Source organism: Macrotis lagotis, chromosome 4, assembly GCF_037893015.1.
Source record: "Macrotis lagotis isolate mMagLag1 chromosome 4, bilby.v1.9.chrom.fasta, whole genome shotgun sequence".
Lineage (NCBI taxonomy): Eukaryota > Metazoa > Chordata > Mammalia > Peramelemorphia > Peramelidae > Macrotis > Macrotis lagotis.
Window position 1 is genome coordinate 53,765,548 of NC_133661.1, and position 24,066 is coordinate 53,789,613.

Below are 24,066 nucleotides of genomic sequence, written 5' to 3' on the forward strand. Positions count from 1 at the left end.
GCACCGGCCCTGGAGTCAGGCGTACCTGGGTTCAAATCCGGTCTCAGAAAATAATTACCTAGCTATGTGGCCTTGGGCAAGCCACTTAACCCCGTTTGCCTTGCAAAAACCTAAAAAAAAAATAATCTTGGAAATAATTGTTTCTTTGGGGGGAGGGACGGGGTAGGACAAGTTGAAAGTAAGAAAGAGCCAATGCTTAGACCATTTGTTTTATTTTTTTTTCTACTGCCTTATCATGGCAGAGAGGTGACCCAAAAGCTCCTAGAGAGACTCTGCTAGAATAGCATAATCTCTGACAGGTCCCCATCAAGTTGGAAAACCTAAGAATATAGGCCCCCAAATGACTACTATCCAGTCTAACTAAATGAAGAGCAGGTTTATCACTGAACAATTATATACCCAAGGATAACTGGGGGGCCAGAGAGAAAATACAACTCATGGTTACCTAAAAAGATAACCAAGATTTTCAAATGAGTAACTACATGGTGAAATCACATCTTTAAGAATTTCACCAAGAACTACCTTCATCAGAAGAGCAGGGAATAAAAGAACGAAGAATTCAACCCCAAATATAGTATTTGAAGAAGAGTTCAGAGAAGGGCCCCAATTTTATGCCACAAGGAGATCACCTGAAAGTACTGAAAGTGTTTGACAGGAAAAAAGAGAAGACTTCAAGAGAACATGAAAACAGTTTTCAAGTATTTAAGGAGTTATAAAAGAGGGATAAGTCTTGTTCTGCTTGGGTCCTAGAGGGTAGGAACTAAGAGCCATCAGCAAAAATTTTAAAGAGGAAAAGGAAAAAAATTCCTTAAAAGTAGAATTTTGTGAAAGTAGAATGAGCTCCCTCAGGAGGCAGTTTGAAGGCCATTTGTTGGGTCTGGCATAGAAGGAATTCATTTTTATGAATGGCTTGTATTTCTTGGCCATCAATTCCACTGAGACTCTGAAATTCTGTTGTTTGTAAACTTTAAAAAAAAAAAAAAGCATTTGCTGGTAGTGGTCAAAGTACAGAGCAACAGATCTCTCCAAAGCTTAAAGCTTTGTCTGTTCTCCTGTGCCCATTCCCAACTAATCAAAAAGTTAAGGCAAATAACATTTGAAAGATTATTACAAAAGAGTCCCCAGTAGTCACAATTTTTCTGCAGGAGAAAGAATTTGCCTCTTATTCCCACCCATAAGGTAGTTGACTTATCTGCACAGAGTAACTTCTATTTCTTTCCAGCAGCACTTCTACTAACTCCTTCTCTCTTTTACAACTACTTAACTTTCCCAAGAAACTCATCTCAGAAGAATTTTAAACATTCAAACAGGGTTATTCACAGGATCATAGGATTTTAAAGTCACAGAAAAAGTTAAAAAAAATTGGTACACATTTAAAGTAGCTTAAGCACAAGATTTAAATATATAATGTCATAGAATCAATAAATATAAAAGTACTAAATAGCCCCAAAATATCCACAAAAATCTCAAATCTATTTTTTGCATTATTTAAAATTAAAATAGTAACTCCCAAATAAATGGTGGACAGATAAAAATATTCAGTCCTGATCTCATAAGGCATAGATTTCCACAATCATAGAACAGACTTGGATTTGAGAGTCTATCTAGTCCAAATTCTCCTTCTGCAGGGGAGGAAATAGACTTTACAAATCCCTAGTTTGGAGGAGAGTGACAAGACTCCAGTAATTGGATCATCATAGTTTTATTACAACAAATGAAATCATCTATGAAAACAAAATCAGAAAAAAAATGTGCATAATATATCATTCAAAAGGTTGATTCTCAAACAAAATAAACCACACAGCAAAAAGGAAAGAATGCTGAATTTGGAGTTGGGGGCCTAGGTTCAAATCCTAATTCTACCATTTACTACCTAATATAATATTTGGCAAGTGACTTAACATCTCTTGGCTTCAGATTCCTCATGTGGAAATGACAATATTAAACTAGGCTATTGTGAAAGTATCTTCTGTCTCTAAATCTATGATCCTTTGAATCAGAATTAAATATTCCAAAAAAGATTCAAGTCTCTACCCAAGTGTATACTGCACATTTCCAAAAACACAGAGAGTAGTGAAATAAAAACTGTTCTATTGGCTGTGTGACAACAGAGTCTCTTTGGGAAAAGCTTCTAGAACATAACAGATGAACAGACTTCCTCTTCTGGGATCATGCCAAAGTTCAAGGCTTCTCAAGTCTTGGACTGACTGAGGAGTCTAGAATTTTCTTGGTATTTTTCAGATAGTTCAATTTAATAATTTTTACAAAGCAACAATTTTCCCTTCTAAAAAGCAGATATCTAATCATAAAAATTGAGTCAAGTTTTTCATTTCAGAAGAACATTTAGATATTCTAGACATGAGAATATAATTTATTTACTTTCCCCTTTTTTTGCTCTTAAATTTTTTTATTGATAGCTTTTGTCTTTCATTCTTTTCTCAATATATCTTGAGCCCCTCCTTTCTACCCTACCACCCAAAAAAAGAGATGAAAACCACAAAAGAAAAAATTTCAGCCAACTATCTACCACCATAACAACAGTAACAATCTTTCTACATTCATTGTGACCCCACTTCTCTAAAATAAAGGAGGTAAGTTTTTCTCAACTCTTCAAGGTCCAAATTGATCACTTTAACTTTATAATATTCTTTCATTTTATTGCTTTTTCCACATACATTGTTTTAGCTGTATTCATTGGTGTCATAATCCTATTTATCAATTCCTAAATCCTCAAGTTTTTTTCTAAATTCTTCGTATTTGTTGTTTCTTGTGGCACAGTATCTATCCGTCAAGAATTTGTTTAGGCATCAATGAGGATCCCCAAGTTTCCAAGCATTTACTCCAATAAAAAATGCTGCCATGAATATTTTGGTATGTGGGACCTTCCCCCCCCCCTTTTTACCTCCCTGATGCATAAGGTTAGAAGTCATCTCTAGGTCAAAGGCTATGGGTGTTAAAGTTACTTTCTCAATACAATTCCAAATTACTTCCCAGAAATGTTGGACCAATGCCACCAATGATCTATCTTTCCACAGTCCCTCTCTCAAAGAACATTTCTACCTTTTGCCATTTTTGCCAATTTGTCGAATATAAGGCAAAATCTCAGAGTTGATTTACATTTCACTCATATTTAGAGCAAAGTGGTGCTAAAAATTTTGTAATTCTTCAATTGAGAACTGTTTGTTCATGGTGTGTGTGTGTGTGTGTGTGTGTGTGTGTGTGTATTTTATCATTTATTCATTGGGGAATGGCTCTTAGATATATATTTGCAATTATTTCTTACATTCAAAGAACCCTTATCAGAAATGTATTACTTTTCTCTATATATTTTTAATATCAGTTCCTTTAACTTTTTCCTTAACTGCAGTTTATGCAAAACTTTTGGAATCATGTAAATGAAATTATCTATTTTATAATCTCTTCTAACCCTATTTAAATTAGTCAAGACTTCTCTTCTAACCATAGTTGAGAGATGCAGTTAAAATTTAAGTTTATGCAGGGGTTTCCATGTTTACTTCCCTCTCTGATCCATAAGAAAGCAAGCAAAAATACCTACAACAAGTTTATTTCAAGTCTTCTCCTATATGCTAAATGTCTAAGAGATCCTTTCACTTACTGGGGTTATTTTTTACTGACCAACCAATTTTATCATTTTTATCCTGTTGCCTAGGTTAAGGCACTGATTCAGATCCCAGCTGACATTCATTCACTAGCTAGCTGAGCATGGGCAAGTAGCTCATCCTTGAAATGAGGATGAAACTTACTGTGCAGTAGAGCACAGTGGTCAAAGGGCCAGATGTGGAATCTGCTTGAAGACCTGATCTAGGTTCATGCTCTGTTCTGACATAGGTTGTTATTGTCATATGAAAATTATTTAATATCTGAGCTTTAAATGCCTCATGTGTAAAATGAACATACCACCTATGGTACCTCCCCCATAGGGTTGACAGACTCAAAGGAGCATATAAAATGCTTTACAAACTCTAAAGCACTAAACAAAAATTTATAATTATAATAATAATGAGTATTACTTTTCTGAAAAGGTTATGATGATGAAAACATTTTCTAAGTCTTAATGTAGCTCTATCAATACAACCATTACTAGCATCACCACCAACAATTCCTCACTTTTATTTGTTCTCAGTCTCACTCTATTATGATCTTATAGCAGGTAATTTGTTATAAAATCTAATATTCAAGCACCCCCAGAAGATCCTTAAGAGGTCTGGCCAGTTGTGGCACAAATACTTTATTTTCTACAACTCCATTGAACGATTAAAATAGAATCAAAACAAGCTTTCATATTAAAATGAAAACTATGGATGTTTCTCTCAGGCCACATCCCAGGAACATGCTTCAAAAACAACAAATATCAATATTGGAAAAAGTAAATTATGACAAAACTAATACCATTAGGATATTAAGGATTCAAATGCTGCCTTTAAATAGTGGCAAAAGTTCTTGGGAAGTCCAATAGTATTTCTCTTCCTCAGATAAGCTTAGGTAGAAGAGAACTATTGATGCAAACACAAAGCTTCGCTACCACACATTTTCCAGGAAAGCCCTGCTTCACATGTTCAGCAGGATCAATAAGCCCTGCACAGGAATTTCAAAACTTCTACTATACTGCAAATATTTACAACTTTGAATTAACAGGATTCATTGAATTAGTAGTACAACATATTCATTGAATTACTAGAACACAGAATTTGGTAAATATTGGTTTGTTTTAAAAACAAAGAGGTTATGGGGGGAGGAGATCCATAGATTTGGAACATTATTTGTGGATAGATAGATAGATAGATTTGCCAGGTTCCCCCTACAATGTATTATTGGTTTTGCTGGGGTGGGGGGTCTCAATCTTTTTTCTTAAAAAAAAATTTTTGTCAAAAAAGGACAGAAGGAAAGGTGATATCTAAACAAAAGAGAGCAATAAAAAATTATTTAAATACAAAAATCTCAAGGGGGGAAAAACCCCCACATAAATATTTCCCACCATCCTTGCCACCCTTAAACCTTGTAGAGAACCCCTGATTTTAAATTAACAACTAAAAAGTTATTACATTTTAACAAAATTAAATAGCAATCTATTTTGTTCCCCCTCTTTCCTAGTTCCATATCACCATAAGATGTTTTTGCATTGTTATTTTAAAATTCCTCAACCTCTTAACTGGCTAATAGATCTAACAAAAATTTAGTTGCAACCAACAAAGAGAATTTAAAAATGATGTTAACCCATTTAGGAAAGAACTCAAGATGGAATTTTGGTTCACATTTGGAATAAGACAACTGCTTGTACTCAGTGTTTTAAATGTTTTAACTAGGACCAAAGTGGTTCAAATAAATGCAGAGTGGAGGGAAAATTTGAGAAAGAAGAACTTGATTCTATTTATTCACTACAATAACTGAAAAATGTGCCAATTTTTTTGTAAGACATACCTTACATTTAAGTTCTTCAAACAATCTTTGTGGGATTTTGCACATTTCTCAGTTTTAGGGAGAAAATGTCTCAAATTCTAGTATCTTCCTTCACTCTCCAATTTGTTAATATTCATTAAAAGTTTGTCAGCAATTCCTGATTTTTTTTGTAGATTAACAAAAAGTAGATACAGAAAAACAAATATTCATACATTAAAAAAACGAGACAGGGCGGCTAGGTGGTATAGTGGATAAAGCACTGGCCTTGGAGTCAGGAGTACCTGGGCTCAAATCTGGTCTCAGACACTTAATAATTACCTAGCTGTGTGGCCTTGGGCAAGCCACTTAACCCCGTTTGCCTTACCAAAAAACCTAAAAAAAAAAATGAGACAAGAATACTTAAAAGTAATATTGTTTGAAGACAATAATATCCAACAAGGAGTTTAGGATAACAGTGCAGGGAGGGGAAAAAAAAAATCATACCATGTAGCATATGCTTTGTTTTCAAACAACAAATTTGGAATAAAGAGCTTGCCAAATTAGAAAGCACAATTTTATTTTACTCTATGCAAATTAGCAAATATGAAAGAAGATGAGGATCACCAATGCTGGTGGTGGAGAAGGAGAGACAGTAGCCTTGAGCAGGACCTTCAAGATTGGAGAGAATTTGAAAGGGTTTAGTAAGGACAATAAAGAAGAGGAGGTTAAAAGTTCACAGTTCAAATTTGTGTGGTAGTTGGTTAATATTAAATGTATTTTACATGCATTATTCACTTAATTTTCACAATGACTCTCAGGTAGGCTATTCAAGTAGTGTTCCTATTTTACGATAGGAGAAATTGTGAGTTATACAAGGTCACAAAGTACAACCAAGACTCCAAAGTATCAAAAACCATATAAGAATGCTTTAAAATCACACATTCACTGACGCCACATCTAATGTTCTATGACAATGTGCTAGCTCTTAGTAAGAGCTCTGTTCAGTTAGGAAGCCAAGCTGCAATCTTAATTGTATAATCTGACAAATTCCAATGAATTTACCTCTTGCTACTTACTAACAGTTTTCCACCAACCTAAAATAGCTTTCTATGGTCAATCAAATCTCTAACCTCATTTCCAATTCTAATCATATCAAAATTACATTTATTCAATATAAGAAACATGATAGTGAGTGGATAGAATCCCAGACTTAAAAGTCAAGAAAAACTAGGTTCAAATCCCCTCTCTGACACTTACTAGCTGTGTGACTACAGACAAGCCAAAATGCCTCTGAAATTCAGGTGAGTTGTGATGGGTATCCCTGCAGGGAGTTCCCACACAAAAAAGAAAGCACCATCAGCCAACACAGCCCTCTTGGCTTTCCCATGTCAACACCCTGGTTATGGATTCATTTTCCAACTAGTTTAACCTTACACTGTCCTCTCCCTTGAATTCTTGCCCCCCAGTTCAGCTCATTCCTTTCACTGAAAAAAAATTTTTTTTTCCAAACATATAGTATCTCTTCCTCCCACTGAAGAAAAGAAAGAAAACCCTCATAAAAATATGTTTATTAGCAAAACAAATTTCCATGCTGGTCACATCCAAAAATATATGTATTAATATACAATTTAAGACCATCACCTTTCTGGCAAGAGGTGAGCAATGTGTTTCATCTTTATTCCTCTGGACTTATGATGGTTTATCATTCATTGTGCTGATCAAAGTTCAAAAGCCTTTAGAAGTTGTTTTTCTTGACAATGTTGTTGTCATTTGTATAAATTGTTCTGGTTCTATTCATTTCACACACATCTTCCCAGTTTCCTTTAAAAATTATTTCTGAGGCAGCTAAGTGGTACAGTGGATAAAGCACCAACCTTGGAGTCAGGAGGATCTGAGTTCAAACCTGATCTCAAACACTTAATACTTACTTAGTGTGCGATCTTGGGCAAGGCACTTTAATTCCATTGCTTTGCAAAAATCAAAAATCAAAAAACATTATTTTTTCTTTTTTTTATAGTCTATTCCATTATATTTATTCACCATTCATTCCCCTAATAGGTTTCAGTTTGGGGCTACTTCAAAAGAAACTGCTATAAATATTTATGGTTCATCCTTTTCTTTTTTCTTCTTTCTTTGACCTCCTTGAGGAAATAGACCTAGGAGTAGTAAAGTTGGATCACAGGGCATGAAGTTGGGGGTTGGGGGGGGAGTTTCAAATTTATTTCTAGAATGGCTGGACCAGTTTACAGTTCTGTCATCCTTGTCAACCTGTCGAATATGTAGTAGACTCTCTGAGTTGCTTTAATTTACATTACTCTGATTATTAATGATTTTAAAACATTCTAATATGGTTTTTGAGTTCTTCCTTTTAGAAAAGTTTGCTCATATACTTTGACCATTTATTTAGTGGGGACCAGTACTTAAGTCTTATAAAATTCACTCAGTTCTTTATAGATCTGGATATGAAACCTTTATCAGAGAAATTTGCTACAAAGATATTTTCAAGTTAATTTTTCTTTTCAAATTTTAGTTGTATTAGTTTTGTTTCTGCAAAAAGTTTTCTAGTTTTATATAATGATCTTCTGTGATCTTCTCTATCCCTTTTTCTTAGTGATGAAGTTTTTCTGTGTCCACAGACATGAAAGACAATGTAGCTCTTCCTTTTCCCAAATCTGATCCTGCAACACTTGGGTCTACTTAAGTGCTACAGAATATCACTAATAGGGGCGGCTAGGTGGCGTAGTGGATAAAGCACCCGCCTTGGAGTCAGGAGTACCTGGGTTCAAATCCAGTCTCAGACACTTAATAATTACCTAGTTATGTGGCCTTGGGCAAGCCACTTAACCCCATTTGCCTTGCAAAAACTAAAAAAAAAAAAAAAAAAGACTATCACTAATGAAAATCACACATTCATGCTGACTAGGTCTGCTAAACTATTTTTCTACTTTGCCTGTCCTGTTAATGCTTTCCATTTATTTTATCTGTTTTTGTATTCCAGTCTCCATTTCAGTTGGCCAGTTAGGTATCTAAGTAGATAAGAGTGCTGGACCCAGTCTCTGAAAGACCCGAGTTCAAATTTAGTCTTAGACACTTCCTATTTCTGTGACCCTAGGCAAGTCATTTAGCTTCTGTCTGCCTCAATTTCCTCAACTATTGAAATGAGGTGAATAATAACACCTATCTCATGGGTGTTGTATGAAGGTGTTATGTAATTGTTATATAGGTGTTGTAAAGAGAAAATGAGATAATATATGGAAAGTTCTTTACATAGTGCAGACAGACACACAGTGATTGGTTCTTAGCCTTCATTATTGAATGGGACCAAAACACTATATTAGAGATGAGTTACAGTGGGTCTGACTGTGGCTGGGGCACAAATAACCTGAGTTGGGTTCTCTAAACTTGCACATCTCAAGTTTCCTTTGAACTGCCTGGCACTTAATAAAATGATTATTCTTTTGCTTCTCTTCCCTATTCCATCTTTCCTCAAACTAAATACATAAAGTTCTTCTCAACAAAGGATCTTGACTGACACTTTACTCAAAACAAAACTGAAACTATTAATTATAAGTTCACAATTCTCCCCAATTTCACACCTCAAATCCCCTTGCCAAGGTCAACTCTTGTACTTACTTTGACTTACATCCCCTTCTCTTCACTGGACTTGACCCTTATCTCCTCTCTCTTCCTAATTTTTTTCTTTATTCCATCAGTTTCTCCTGTAGATCCAAAAACATGCCCAGATCTCTCTCATCCTTAAAAACCTTCATTTAATTCTATTATATCCTCAAGCTATGTCCTATCTTCCTTCCTACAAGAAGCTGTATATATTTGTTGCCTCTACCTTGCCAACTCCTACTTAACTTCTCATTTTCTTTGGACCCCAACATTTGACTAAACACCCCTTCCAAGTTCATCAATGATCTCTTTATCAATGAATCAATGAATACCAATGAATTCTTTCAGCAATCTTTTGGGATCTCACTGATACTATTGACCATCCATTCTTGATACTCACTCTCATTGACTCCTGGTTCTTTTCCTGTCTGAATGATTCTTCTCTGGTTCCTTCTCAGAATCATCATAGATGTCCCATCCTTTTTCTGTGCCTATATCCTACCACTTTACTGAGTCCTCTTTTCTTTAGATACTCTTTGGATGATCCCACCAGCTCCCATGGGTTCAACTACTAGCCCATCCCTATGCAGTTAACTTCCAAATCTACCTATACAGTCCTCCCTTTTCTCCTCAGCTCCTAGTCATTGCCTGGCTGCTAGACATCTCAGCCCATCCCAAAGGTTATCTTAGGTTATGTTTTATTTAAAATGACCGAGACACACACACACACACACACACACACACACACACACACACACACCCTCTCTTCCTAACATCCCTATTTCTATTGAGGGCACCACCATTCTTTACCATCCAGGAGTCATGCTCAGCTCTTCATTCATCTTTTATACCCAATAAGAGCCAAGTCTTATCAACTCTACCACTGCAAGATGACATCCCTTCCATTCATTTCTTTCTCAGCCATTCACCCCGTTCAAGCTCTTACCACTTCTCACCAGGACTACTGCAATAGATTAACTCATTTCCCTACATTTATACTCTCCCCTCTCCAATACATACAACTATTCCTAAAACACAGGTCTAGCTTTAACACTTCCCAACTCAAGAAACCTCAACAACTTCCTATTGGCTCTAGAATATACTACAAACTTCTCTGATATTTATACAACCAAGTTCCAAACTCTTTCCAGATTACATGTGTGTGTATTATCATGGAGTATCTCAATTACACCCACTATGTTCCAACCAAACTGACCTATATGATGTTCCTCACATATGATATTCCATATCCTACAATGATGCCTCTGCACAGGCTTTCCCCTCTGTTTCTTGGAACTCTAGAAGTCTAGCTCTAAGGTCATTTCCTATAAGACATTCTTCCTGATTTCTCCAGCATAAGAATTTTTCCCTACTTAACTGACTACCTGTGAACATTTCCTTCCTTCTCTCTCAAGTAGGATGTAAGCTACTTCAGGAGAGGGAAGAATAATTTTCATGTCTTTGTACCTTGGACTGTACCCACAAATAGCAGGTGCTTAAAATTTGTTGGACTGGATTTTTACAGAAAGAAGTCTCACAGGGTAGGGAATTGGTAAATGTTAATAATACCCATTTAAAGAAACTGGGAATACTTAGTCTGGAAAACAGAAAGAAGACTTACAGCAGGAATTCTTAAGTGAGATCTGTCCAAGTCTATTGGATATTTGATGGCAATGAAGCTATACAGTCTGAAGAAGTGAAGACTAAAGGAGATCATGTTAGCTAGAGAATAGAACTAAGAACAATAGATTTCAGAGGCAACTTAAGTTTGAACTAAAAAAAATAATGAATTATTAACCATGAGAACCATCCAAAAGTGGAATAAGCTGTTTTTGCATTTACTGGATTTATACTCACTAATGGACTTGAAAGCAAAATCTAGATGACCAATTTTTTGGGAAATGAATAGATGGATTTTCTGTCTAGATATAGGTTGAATTAGATGGTCTCTTAGATTTCCTCCAATTCAGAGTTTCCATCCTTTTCAAAAAAATCTGTTCATATTCTCCCATCATGTTCTAAACAGATTATGGTACTGGACAGCTAATTACCCAACTCAGTTTTCAAGAAAGGAAAATTATCTGATGTACATTCCAAAAGAATACTATTTTCTAAGTATTATATCTCCCAAGGCAAAATAATAAACCATATTTCCATACAAATGGATAACTATTTTTTTTATTAAAATGAGACTGTCATTCCATAGAAATCAAATACTTGAAAGTTAAGATTAAAGACTCTCCAACTCCATTCTCTATTTAGCTACCAAAATAATCTTTTTTTTTAAGGATTTTTTTTTTGGTAAGGCAATGGGATTAAGTGGTTTACCCAAGGCCACACAACTAGGTAATTATTAAGTGTCTGAGGCCGGATTTGAACTCAGGTACTCCTGACTTCAGGGTCAGTGCTCTATCCAATGTGCCACCTAGCTGCCCCCCAAAATAATCTTCTTAAAGAGCAGATATGATCATCTTACCTTCCATCCTACCCCCTCAATAAACTTCAATGAGTCCCTATTACCTTCAGGATCAAATATAAAATGCTCTGTTTAGATTTTGAAACTTTTATAACCCTAGCATCTTCCTATCTTTCCAGTCTTCTCCCACTTTACTCCCCTCCATTCACTCAATCCAATAACATTGCCCTCCTAGCTGTCCCTCACCTAAGAAAATGAATGTAACTCCTTCTAAGTTCTAGTTGTACTCCCTACCTGGAATGCTCACCCTCTTCACCTCTGCCCTCTTATTATTTCTTTGGTTTACTAAAACCCAGCCACCTGCAAGAAACTTTTTGTAACCCCCTTGATATTAGTTTCTTCCCAATGAAATTACCTTCCAACTGTCTACCCTATCGTGTATATGAATAGGTGTTTGCATGTTGCCTCTTAAAATGTGAGTTCCTGAGAGTAGGAACTAGTTTTGCCTTTCTTTTTTCCCAAGAATTTATTAGCACATTGTCTGACACATAGAAAGCATTTAACAAATGCTTAAGCATCATAGCTTAAGCATCTCTAGCTTAGGTCACAGGACGGAAATGAAATAACAGGAATTTAATTTAATTCTCCTATGATAGGTTCTGCATAGCAGGGTACTGCTCTCAGGCTGTCCTTATATTTCAACTTTTTTTAATGAATTTTAAAGATTGTTGATATTACAAATATCCGGGATAAGTTGGCATTCTTATTTCTTCTGAATGAAATAACATTTTTCTGCTTTGATTTTCTCAATATTTTTTTTTAGTAATTCAAAATTTTGGATTTTCATATTTTCCCCTCTCAGATTCTATAACAGACTATTCATTGCAATAATCCTCTTGTTACTATAAATAGTAGTTTATATTTAATATTTATGTCTTGGCTTTTAGTTCTTCAAGGATTCAACTCACTTCAAAAAGTCAATTGGATGAAGTCTGTACAATTAAAAAAGTATCTGTTTCCAATCTCAAATTCATAGCAGACATTTGACTTCAGTGATTTATAATGCCTTCAGAATACAAAGCACATAGAATTCTGTACATGTTTTAGCAAAACCCAAATTGATCATATTCTTTTAAAAGTTTGCAATCTGCATTTCCCAAACAGATCAATCTTAATTCATCTTAAAATATGAAATTCCTATTTAAAGACACAAAAATAGGCCCAAAATAAATTAAATAATTAATTGATTTAATTTAATAAATATATAAAGCCTACAAAGCCAAAGCTCATAAGAGACATTGATTCTAGACAAAAAAATTAAAGTACTAATTCAAAACTTTCCTTATTTTTGAATAACCAAGTATATTATAAATTACTTTTTTTAAAAAATCCCATTTTGTCTTTAAAAAGTCAGTTAGAAAATCCCTCCAAAAAATATTAACTACTACCATCCCTGTCTTGTGAAAGGTCTTTTTAACCAACTAACTTAAGAGCACTCATTCAAATCCTATATATATAAATGAAAGAGAACGAAGTGATTTTTCTCCTGTGAAGTGAGCAAAAAAAGGTTGCCGAAAGAATGTTGCTGCCACGTATTTCCCCATCCCCCCACTCATTCCTCCTCCAAGAAACAGAGCTCTGGAGCTACAAACAGTTAAGTTAAAGCGGACGATCTTGGGCTTCCTCCAACAATTCCGAGAGTAGACTCTCCATTTCACAATCCATTCCTTACATATATATATATATGGAGAGTATAAACTTAGAATGCTCACACAATTCTCAAGTTTAGCCGAAACATACTCAAGTGTTTTTTAATTGCATTTTTTACCAGATTTCTTTGAAATAGGAATTGCTGCAGGCACCTACTCCCCAAAAGTGCATTATTCACTTTTTTTAATAGGATCTCACATGAACAGACTCCTTTTCCGACAGCATTTTAGGCACCTTGGGGACCATTCCAAACCAAGACTGGACTGGACCTGTGACGATACACTCAATCCTGGCCGAAGCAAGCACGAGAACTTTCTCCGCACTACCTCGCTTCGGGAGGACATCTAAAAGGAGGGTTTCCTCGGGCTAGCGGGTGTCAGCGGGGGCCGCTTCCTCTGCGCTGGCCCGGCCGGCCCTGGGCTCGCCGCTGAGATTTGCCCCGGCGGCACGAGAGGACTTTTCTGGGCGCTTCTACTTCGGAGCGCCGGGGGCCGGGGCCGGGGCCGGGCTTCCAGCTCTGGGCCGGGCCGGGCCGGGGGGACACAGGGCGAAGCACAACTTCGGGGCCGGCCTCCCTCCATCAGCTCCTCGCCCAGGAACCCCCGCCCAGCCCCGCGGGGGCAGGAGACTCCCAGGAAGCGGGGGACAGGTAAGGAGGGGCCCCGGGGGCAGGGGGGGCTGCCAAAGCCCAGCCCCCAGCAAGAAAATTCCAGAAGGTGGGTCCAGGTCCCTTAAGAATTTGGGGGGCTCCGCTCCTCCAGTGGGGTGGGGGGTCGGGCCCAAGCGGTGAGGGGGAGGGGAGGAAGAGAAGGAAAAGTCCAAGCCGGGGAGGAGGAGGGGGAACCAGGCGGCCCCGGGGCGCCCCCTCCCGCCCCCCACTCCAAGGCGCGCATCCCGCCCCCGGCCCGGCGGCGTCGGAGAGGAGGGGGCGCGGGGCTGCGGCCAGGCCCCGGCTCCGCTGCCCGCGGGGCGCCGCTCACCTGGGGAGGCAGTGGGCATAGGGTTGGGGTGGCCGCCGTCCGCCCGCCCCCAGCTCTGGCGCACACCCCGCTCCGCCCGCCAACCAGGGGGTTCCCTCCGCTCGGCGCCGCCGCTGCACTGGGCGGCAGAGGGAGCCCGAGCCGCCTTTTATAGCCGCGGGCCGCGCGCCCGCTGGCCCCGCCCCGCCCCGCCAGGCCCCGCCCCCGGCCCGCCCCGCCCGCCGGCCCGGGGGCGGGGCCTCGTACTCCCGCTTCCAGCCCGGACCCGCTCTACGTGAGCGAGATCACACCAGCAACTTGGTGCGCAGGCGCCGTGCCAGGCCGACCCCGCCCCCGGCAGCGGGCCGAAGCGAGTGGGAGGAGAGTCCGAGGCGCCTTGGGAGGTGGGCGGGGCGGCGCCCTCGTGGGGAGGCAAGTGCGCGTGCGCCGCGGGGAGGCTGCGCTCTGGGCTGGCCACGCCCCGCCCCGCCTTTGATTCCAATTTCAGCGCCCTCCGGAGTTAAAGCTGGAAAGTCAGGGCAAAGGGAGGCAGAGGGCCAAGACTGGGGGTCCCTCTGCCCGCCCCCGCTCCAGTCCTCCGGGAAAGCCTGCCTCAGTTTCTCCAACTGTAAAATGGGGACAAAATTAACTCCTGCTTCCCAGGATTGTTGCGAGGATCAAATGTGATAATGATTGTAAAGCGCTTAGGGCGTGGCGCTAGTGAGTGGTTCCAAAATGCTGGCTTTTGTCACCACCACCATCATCATTTATTATTATTATTATTATTGTTATTATTATTAAACTTGTTTCATTCCCTGGTTGGGAGACCCTGAGTAAGTACCGCTGCCATCCTCAGGCAGCAAGGGATAGATTGCTAGGCTGGAAATCCGATACTGGCCGTGTGACCTTTAGCAGTTACTTAACCCTCTTTGCCTCAGTTTCCCCATCGGTAAAATGAGCTGGAAAAGGAAATGTCAACCCTCTCCAAGAAAATCCCAAATGGAGTCACTAAGAATCAGAAATAACTAATAAGAATACAACGATAAAACGGGGAGAATAGTAACAGCTTCTACTTCCCAGGTTTGTTGCGAGGATCAGATAACACAATATTTGTAATAGATGCTTAATTAAAATGTTTATTCCTATCTTGTGTAGTATTGTAAATGTGAAGTTGTTGGCATAGGAACAGCTACAATCCTAGGGAACTTGGTGATGTTTGTCCTTCGGTCTGGAAGAAGACCTCGGCACAGGGGAGGTGATGCCATGACAAGCGCATGAATTGGATTTGAGAGGAGGGGGGGCTGTGCTAAATCACCAGTCTCACTTTCTCCTCCAGAGTCATCTGGATCCAGTGGCCAAAAATGAATCACGATAACTGGAGATGGCCCTGGATTCGAGGAAATCAGGTTTAAGTGACTTGCCCAAGGTCACACTGCAAGTAAATAGATGTCAAGCGTCTGAGGCTGGATTCAACTCCAGTCCTCCTGATTTCAAGACCAGTGCATTATCTACTGTGCCATCTAGCTGCCCTTAGGGAACTAAAGTGATTAGCCAAAGACCAAACCTATGTTAAGTGCCAGAGGGGACATTTGAACCCAGTACCTCCAACTATAGAAGTAGGGCTTTTTTTTATTTTTACAAGGTAATGAGGTTAAGTGGCTTGGCCAAGGCCACACAGCTAGGTAATTATTAAGTGTGGGAGGTCGAATTTGAACTCAGGTCCTCCTGACTCCAGAGCCAGTGCTCTATCCACTGTGCCACCTAGTCACCCCTAAGTAGGGCTTTTTCCATTATCTCACACATCAGCAGATTTTCTATATAATTGTGTGAACTTGAACAAGTCATTTAACTACTTTAGTCCTCAGCTTTGTCAGGTTCATACTGTGAGAGAATTGGACAAGTCTCTAAGATTTCCCCCTCCCTCTTTCTAGCTCTATAGAAAGAGGCCACCACTTTCTATAGAAAATCTTCCAGGACTGCCACTCCCTTCTCAAGTTATCTTGATTTTACTTCTCAATCAATCTTGTTAATGATTATCTGTGAAAATGTTGTTCTCCTCATTCCCCCAGTCAAATACAAGGTCCTGGAGGTTGTCCTCAAGAACCGTTTCATTTTTGGTTTTGCTTCCTCAATTCCAGCCTTGTTCAGGCTTAATCTAGGTTGATTAAGTAAATTGGTAAATGAGTCATTTATCTCTTAATATCTATCTGAATTCAGAGCCAGGATTGGGGATTGTTTTATGAAAAAGTCCTCTGCCAGGGTCCAACTCAATCACATTCTGTTCATTTATGTCTTCTGTTAACTTGACAAGAATATACCTGAATAGATTCCCAGAGGCAGGAAGGAAACAACAGTGTAAGAAAAGAGCTGCCATTGACTGAATAAGTATTATTGAAACTTATATCCACGTACACCCAGGACCCTTTAGTTCAGTGCCTGAGAGCTCCCACCATCACTACCAATCACAAACCTTATACATCTTCACATTTAGTTGCTATGACATTTTCTAGTGGCCAACCTTTTGGAGGTGATGGTCTCCAATGGGAAAAAAAAAAGCAGTCTGTTGCTAGTCTAGGCCTCTAAACTTTTAAGTCTTGGTGTTGTTCATCCTTAGTTTTCTAAGAGGACCAAATGACATGATGTTGAAGTAAAATAGTGGATGAGTGAAGACTTGAGAATGAACTGGATTTAAGTGAAAAAGAATTGCCCAAAATCTTCAGTTTCACTTTCTCTTCCAGAATCTCTGAAGTCCAGTGGCAGGAGACCATTGGTGATGTCCCAAGATACAGTGGTCCTAGGATAATGTTAATATTTTCGAGATCTTTTCAAGATCTAAGCGCTGAAACGCAACTGGTTCAGCTTCATGGCTGTTGGAAAGAATTGTTTGCATTTGTCCATTCTACCAGAGTGAACCCTAATATCTTTGCCTTTGAGCAAATTCAGTTAAGTGAAAGAACAGTGGAGAATACAGTTCAATTTTGAATGCAAGCATAGTAAGAGAGTAGATATCCCTTATCCCAATGGTAACATAGTTCTTGTCCTTCATTACTGAAGAAGATCAAAATATTATCACCATGTTAGAGAGAAATTACAGTGTATCGGACTGTGGCTGATCAGAACAATAAGAGCTCAGAGTGCTCTACTACCTAATGGTAATATGGTTAATGGAAAAGCAGGTCACTGCATGGTAACTAGACAGTGGTCAGTTTAGGAAGGACAAATGTCACCCATCCAATAGGAAGTAAGACTAAAGAGACCATACCAGTGTCCTGGGACAAATCCTAGTTTTGTCCTGGATGCTGTTTACAATTCTGATCCAGATGATCTATTGAACCACAATGAGACACACCAAAGAAAGACTTTAGAAGAGAATAACAGGTGAGCCTAATTATGATGCAAATGTTTTAAACATTTTAAAAAATATTTTGCAAGTAAGTTGTCTAGACTGGTAATATTGTAATATCAAAAGACTTAATTTTCTAATAAACCAATAAAATTGTAATATCAAAAGACTTAATTTTCTAATAAACCAATAAAATATTTTCTTCCATAAGGCAACATAGGCAAGAACTCCACAGAATGAAAAGAGTAGTAAAGAATCTGCACTGGTGGAGAGAAAGTCTAATATAGTCCAAATTGATTTAAGAGCTAGTGAGGTATTAATGAAAAGGAAGCAATATATATTTAAAGAAACATAATAGCCTTTTATTCTTCCCACATCCAGTCTTTCTTCATTAGGCCATCTCTTACTCTTTGAATATTTAAAATGCTATGTATTGGCTATAAAAATCTCCAATCAATATTTTCAAGAAATATAAAAATTGTTCTGAAAAATCTTCAACAGCCAGCTATCCAAGTATAGGATAGGCTTAAAAATATAGCATTCTAATAAAAACCATCAGCTACATTTCAGAAAAATGCTCCTGTTTGTAAATAAAGAACACCCAATTTGGGTGTTTGAAGCAAAGCCTTGTCAGGCCAGGCATTCTTCCACCCAAATCGGCTTTCCAAGGGCACAGACAGCCAAGTAAAAATGCCAGAAACACAAGCTTTATTTGGTTAAGAAGAGAGTTGAAGAAATCCCTAGTGTGTTCAGTTGAATAATTATGGTGTGTTCTGTATGGAGAATAGGGTATTTTGCCTTCCTGTCTCTTGGCTCAAAGTCAAGGCAAAAGTGCTGACTGAGGAATCAAAGGCTTATGCTTTTCCCAGTCTCTCTGATAACTAGGTGTGACACTGAGCAAATAATTTAAGCCCTCTATGCCTAAATTTTTTTCAGCAGCCAAAAAGTATTACTAATACCTATTTGACCCACCTCATTAAGTTATGAGGATAAAGTGAAATAATAACAGATTGAACAGCCAGATTTGTAGTCGGGAGAAACCAGAACTGGAATCACAGCAAAACAATCAGGGCCTTACCCCAGAATCAGAGAAAGTGTTGACATATGTTCCAGCAGGTAAAACAGTTGATCTATGCCCAAATTAACAAGAATAATTAGTAAAAATAGAAAACTTCTAGGTGGCATCTTATGGTCCCCCCCCCAAACAATCAAAAAAACAAACAAACAAACAAAACAAAATTGGACTACCTCTCATCCTGCTTGTCCAAGATGCTTTTTGGAGTGTTTGTCCCACATATCAGTGTTGCTAGTCTAAACTCTAAACCTAGGTTTAAATTCCTCCTCAGACAGTTAACTACATAGCATAATCATGAACAAGGAAGTTACTAAAGTCTTTAAAGCCTCAAAGTTCTCATTTATTTAATGGAGGTCAAACAGCAGAGTTGTTGAGAGCAAAGTACTTTGCTAACTTTAAAATGTAGAAATGCAAATAACTAATACATTAAAATGCTCCCAAAACTATGAAGTAGAAAAATGAGCTAAGTCCAATCCAAACCCCACAAAATGAGATATTTGTAAAGTTCACATTAGAAATGTGAACTCCTTTAGGTCAGGGACTGTTTTTGTCTTTATTCCCCATCATTAGCCTAGCATACAGTTGGTGTTTAATAAATGCTCATTGACTACTGACTACACTAGACCCTGAAAATACTAAGACCTTTGCCCTGAAGGAATTCTTATTCATTTGGAACCCAGGAGTATGCAAATATGTATAAAAAGAAATAGTGATTTCACAAGGGAGAGATCCCTAACAGCTAGGAGAAAGGCAATTAGGAAAGGCTTTGCATTCCTAGAAAACAACAGAATTTAAAAAAACATGTGGAATAAGGCTTTGTGAGGATTGACCATTGTTCAAAGAGAAGAAGTTAACCTTGTTGGAAGCCTTTGTTCCTAAGAAACAAAATCCTTTTGCAGACTCCTTCTTACAGGGGACTCCTGGTCCCTGATTTTCTGATCTGACAGCCAATAACCTTAGCAACTCACGCTTCAGCTTCCTCAATCCATTTCCAGAGGAATGTGGAGTTGAGAATGGGTCATTTCTTATGTTAGTGTATTATTTGGTAGATCAAACCAACTCTTCCTCCAGCAAAAGTAGCTGAAGCTAAGAATACATTTCCAAGGTTACTTTTTGAGTCCTCTTTAGTCTAGCTTAGTGAGTTTGAGTCCTAGCTATAATTTAGCTAGTTTTGTGGAGCAATCAGGAAAATGGGAGTGAGTAATAATGATAACCTTAGTTTGTTACTTTAGAGGAAAAAAAACTGTGATGTTTACCTACTTAATCTGGGTCAGTGATTAGTGATACCCTTTTAAAGCAGAGCCTAAAATGAGGTGAAACATCAAACAATAATTGATGGCACCTTGCTTGGTTGCTTCCATCTATCTGTTAAGCTTAATAATAATAGCAAGCATTTATGTAGTGCTTTAAAGTTTACAAAGTGTTTTACCTGGGAGGTAGATGCTGTTGTTACCTCTGTTTTACAGATGAGGAAACTGAAACAAGATGAAGTTAAGTGACTTGTCCAAGGTCATCCAGCTAGTAAGTGTCGGAGACTAGATTTGAATCTGTTTTCCTGACTCCAGTTCCATCTGCATCAGCTAACTGTTTTACTTATTCCTATTCTCTTTATATTATACACGTTATACCCCTTCCCCCCCTCAAAAAGAGAAAGGACTTGAGCTAAAGGGCAGGTTTTTTTGGCTTCCTGTTAGACTAGTAGTTGATAAAGTAGAGAGTCAAGAAGACCTGAGTTCAAATCCAGCTTCAGACACTTAATGTTTGCATGAATCTGGACCAGGCATTTAATCCCTGTCTGCCTCCATTTCCTTAACTGTTAAATGAATAGCCCCTGTCTAACAGCATTATTTAAGGATCAAATGAGTTAATAATTATAAAACACTTAGTACAATGTCTAGTGGATAGTAAATACTACATAAATATTAGTTATTATTGTTACTAATAATAAATGCATATTCCCTTCCCTTCATGTCCCTACTACATAGAACAATGATTTTATATGTAGGTATACCTTTAGATACACATATATATGTAAGTACACACAATCACAAGTATATGTGCTATAGAAAATATATGAATGTGTACATATATACTGTAGTATATTTTATGTATTTATTATATTTATATATATGCACAGACATATACACTATAATAGGGAGCTAATAAATTCTTCTTTTAGGGGTGTTTTTTTCTGCAAGGCAGTGGGGTTAAGTGGCTTGCCCAAGGCCACACAGCTAGGTAATTATTAAGTGTCTGAGGCCAGACACTCCTGACTCCAGGGCCAGTGCTCTATCCATTGTGCCACCTAACCACCCTGGAGCTAATAAATTCTTATTGAAGGTCGATAATATCAGTTTTCTTGACAACTATATAGAATTCATCCTATCTACACCTTCAGTAAATCAACCAATTAACAAGCTGTAGTGAGCTCTTATGTGCCACTTACTTCTCATCCTTTATGAGTCTTATCCACAATTTATAAATCCTCCTTAAAGGGTCTATGCAATGCACTAAACTCTGTAGATTGTCCCCTATATGACTAGACATTACTTTAGATGTGGTGGAGCATATAAGCTGTTGTCTCTTTTGTCACTTGCTCTCTCTCTATGTCCTCACCTCCTCTTTCATGAAACACCTCTTTGATCTTTTATGCTATATCAAGTGTATAATCCACTGATTGGAAGTCCTGGTCTATGTCTATCCAAATTCTCTCCATTGCCCTTTTGGTGACCCTACAAATGAATTTTTCAACAGACTGCAATATTCCATGCTTCATGGTTTCGAGTTAAAGATCACTGGAAGAATACTGGTTTTAAAATATGACCCTTTGCTTCAGGAAAAAGCTTGGGGTCATGAAAAGCATTTCACAATTTCCCAGATGCAATTCAGCCATCTCCCCCCTTTTTTGTTTAATTCTTAGCCAAGTTCATAATCCATTTGCTGTGTCTGTCCAAAAAAATGTACTGATATATTATCTCTAATGGTTGTCCATCCAACCACTTATCGCAGTCTAGATAATCAGCTTCATAAATGGTATTAATAATTAAAGAACACTTGTTTGTGTAGAAACCTTTGATATATCTGTTCATATAATGTGGTTTCCAGGACAGGAAAATTACTTCTAAAACCTTTTTTGTAAATGTCTTAAAAAGGTCTAAAGGATGTCATTATCATTAAATTAAACTTACTTGTTATCTCTACTAAAATGCCTTTGTTGCCAAAGACATCCAGACACGGCTGTAACTAGAACCTAGACAGCCAGAATTTTATCCTGGGACACTGACAGGATTTCCCCACAAATGCAATGTTGAGGAAATTCCCCCAAGTTCTACTCTCATTGGCTTATGTACCTCATCCCAAGAGAAAAACTACCCCCTAAACTAGCCCCCCCCTTTTTTTGTCAAGGCAATGAAGTTAAGTGACTTGTCCAAGGCTACAAGTCCACAATGCTAAGTATTAAGTACCTGAGGCCGGATTTAAACTCCAGTATTGTGCTCTAGCCACAGCGCTATCTATCTGCCCCAAAAAGCTACAAATTTTTAATTTTTTCTTAACTTGCATATTATTTACAAATCACCTAGCCTCTTAAAGTATCAGTAAGCACTAATATATACTAAGTAAGTAACCAAGGGAAAGAGAAGAGGTTGTCACATACTAGATGGGTCAAACCATCATCATTACCACCCCTCAAAACAATGTAAGTAATAACTCAGGACCCCCAAGATCCCAGAAATAACAGTTCCTTTCCCCCACCCCTCTTACCACCAACCTGATTTCAGCCTGGCTCTTGTGCCATCCCTAAAGGAAGCAATCTCTAGAGAGATGGAAGCATTTCCTTGCATCTCCACCAATGACAATAAGAAACAACAACCAACTGCTATCATTCATAGGTAAGACCAAGACCCCTGGATGACCTACAGATCAGAAGGCCTGCTTCCACTTCCTGCAGTCATCAGTCAACAAACAACTCTTATATCCAGGCCATCTAGCAAGTGACTTTACAAGAGCTTCAGCCCCTACTACTTCAGTAGCCAGAGATACTAAAGATTCTCAAAAGAAAGATCTTGTCACCAACATGGCACAGTCAAGTGGTTCTTTTTTTTTTAATGAATAGTTTTTCCAGTGAAAATGGCATTAAAAAGTTCTATGTCATGTGACCAATAAGTTAGCAAATTAGACATTTTTTCTGATCCCTACACCCCTCAAAATTCTCCAAAATAAAATAACTATTATTAAATAATTGTTCCCTCTCTTCCATGGTCTAAGACACCAAGATCAATGAAAAGATAACAACTTGATGAACTGACAGCCAAAAGGTTAATCTCTAATTTGAAAGCTTCACCAGTGCCCCCTTCCCTACCATCTTTGGAAGGATTGAGCAACTGATGTGAAGGACAATCTGGAAGAAAAGAACCAAAATCATTAATGTTAAAAGGAATACGTCATCTCTATTCAAGCAAAACATATTGATCTCAAAGACAGGAAGCATAGAAACAACTTAAAGATTATAGGTCTCTCAGAAGAACCCAATAATTTAAAAAACCAAACACCATAATTAAGAAATAGTAAAAGAAAATTGACCAGAACTTCTACACCTAGAAAACAAAATGCCAATCAAAAAAATAACCCTATCCTAAAAGCTCCGATAGGGATTAAATTTAATGATTCTAATGACAACAAATTCTTCAGGGGACCAGGAGAAAGGCTAGTACCCATCAGAAACTGCAGAAAGGAATAGCAGGTGGGAACAAAGGAGCACACATGTAACTCAAATGATATATTCTGAAAACCCAATGCAAAAATAAAGGGGTAAAGGGGTGTGTGTGTGTATATGTGTCTTTGTGTGTGTGTGTGTGTGTGTGTGTGTGTGTGTGTGTGTGACAGAGAAACAGAGAGAGAGAGAGAGAGAGAGAGAGAGAGAGAGAGAGAGAGAGAGATACTTGGAAGAATTCCTACAATGAAATATCCAGAAAGACAATAAATATAGCAACCAAGAAAGATACAAGTAATGAAGTAAATTACCCCAGAGGGGAAAAAAAGGAGAAAATGACATTAAAGAAAAGTAGTGCCATCTCCCTTTTGCTACACCCTACAGAGCTCTTGACCCTTCCATCCAATCTTGAAGCTAAAATCTCCTATAATATGTTGTCTTCCCTTATTAGAACATGAATTCCATGAGAACAAGGACTATTTTGCCTCACACTTATCTTTGTACATAATAAGAACTTAATCAATGTTTTATCAATCATTCAGCACTTAAAAATAATCATTAAACTATTTTGGAAAAGCATGAAAAATCAAGAAGCATCAATATATCAAAAATTATCAGCCTCTAAATAAAAAAATACATTTCAATTATTTCTTATCATCAACCCACCTTCTAGGAAGGAGTCTTTCACCTTTCTTTTCAGTCTACTACACCAGAATAAATCATATAAACAGAGTTGAAGGTAACCTTAGAGGTCATTTTTCCCACTTTCTCACTAATTTTTTCTATTTTTTCATAGCTTTAGTTTTTACATTTAGATCTTTCCCCTTCTCTAAATCC

At 38.2% G+C, this 24,066-nt stretch overlaps 1 protein-coding gene across 4 annotated transcripts in view; it reads right to left on the reverse strand.

The window, feature by feature from the left end:
* Nucleotides 1-24,066, reverse strand: part of P4HA1 (prolyl 4-hydroxylase subunit alpha 1) — a 98,858-nt gene that overhangs the window by 53,072 nt on the left and 21,720 nt on the right. For 3 of the 4 annotated variants that reach the window (XM_074232807.1, XM_074232806.1, XM_074232808.1), the window contains exon 1: nucleotides 14,122-14,229. The exons of the other annotated variant lie outside the window; for it this stretch is intronic. In XM_074232807.1, the coding sequence (XP_074088908.1) occupies nucleotides 14,122-14,140 (19 nt within the window). In that variant the 5' untranslated portion in view covers nucleotides 14,141-14,229. Of the gene's footprint in view, nucleotides 1-14,121; nucleotides 14,230-24,066 lie in introns of those variants that run through there. 4 annotated transcript variants of the gene reach the window in all.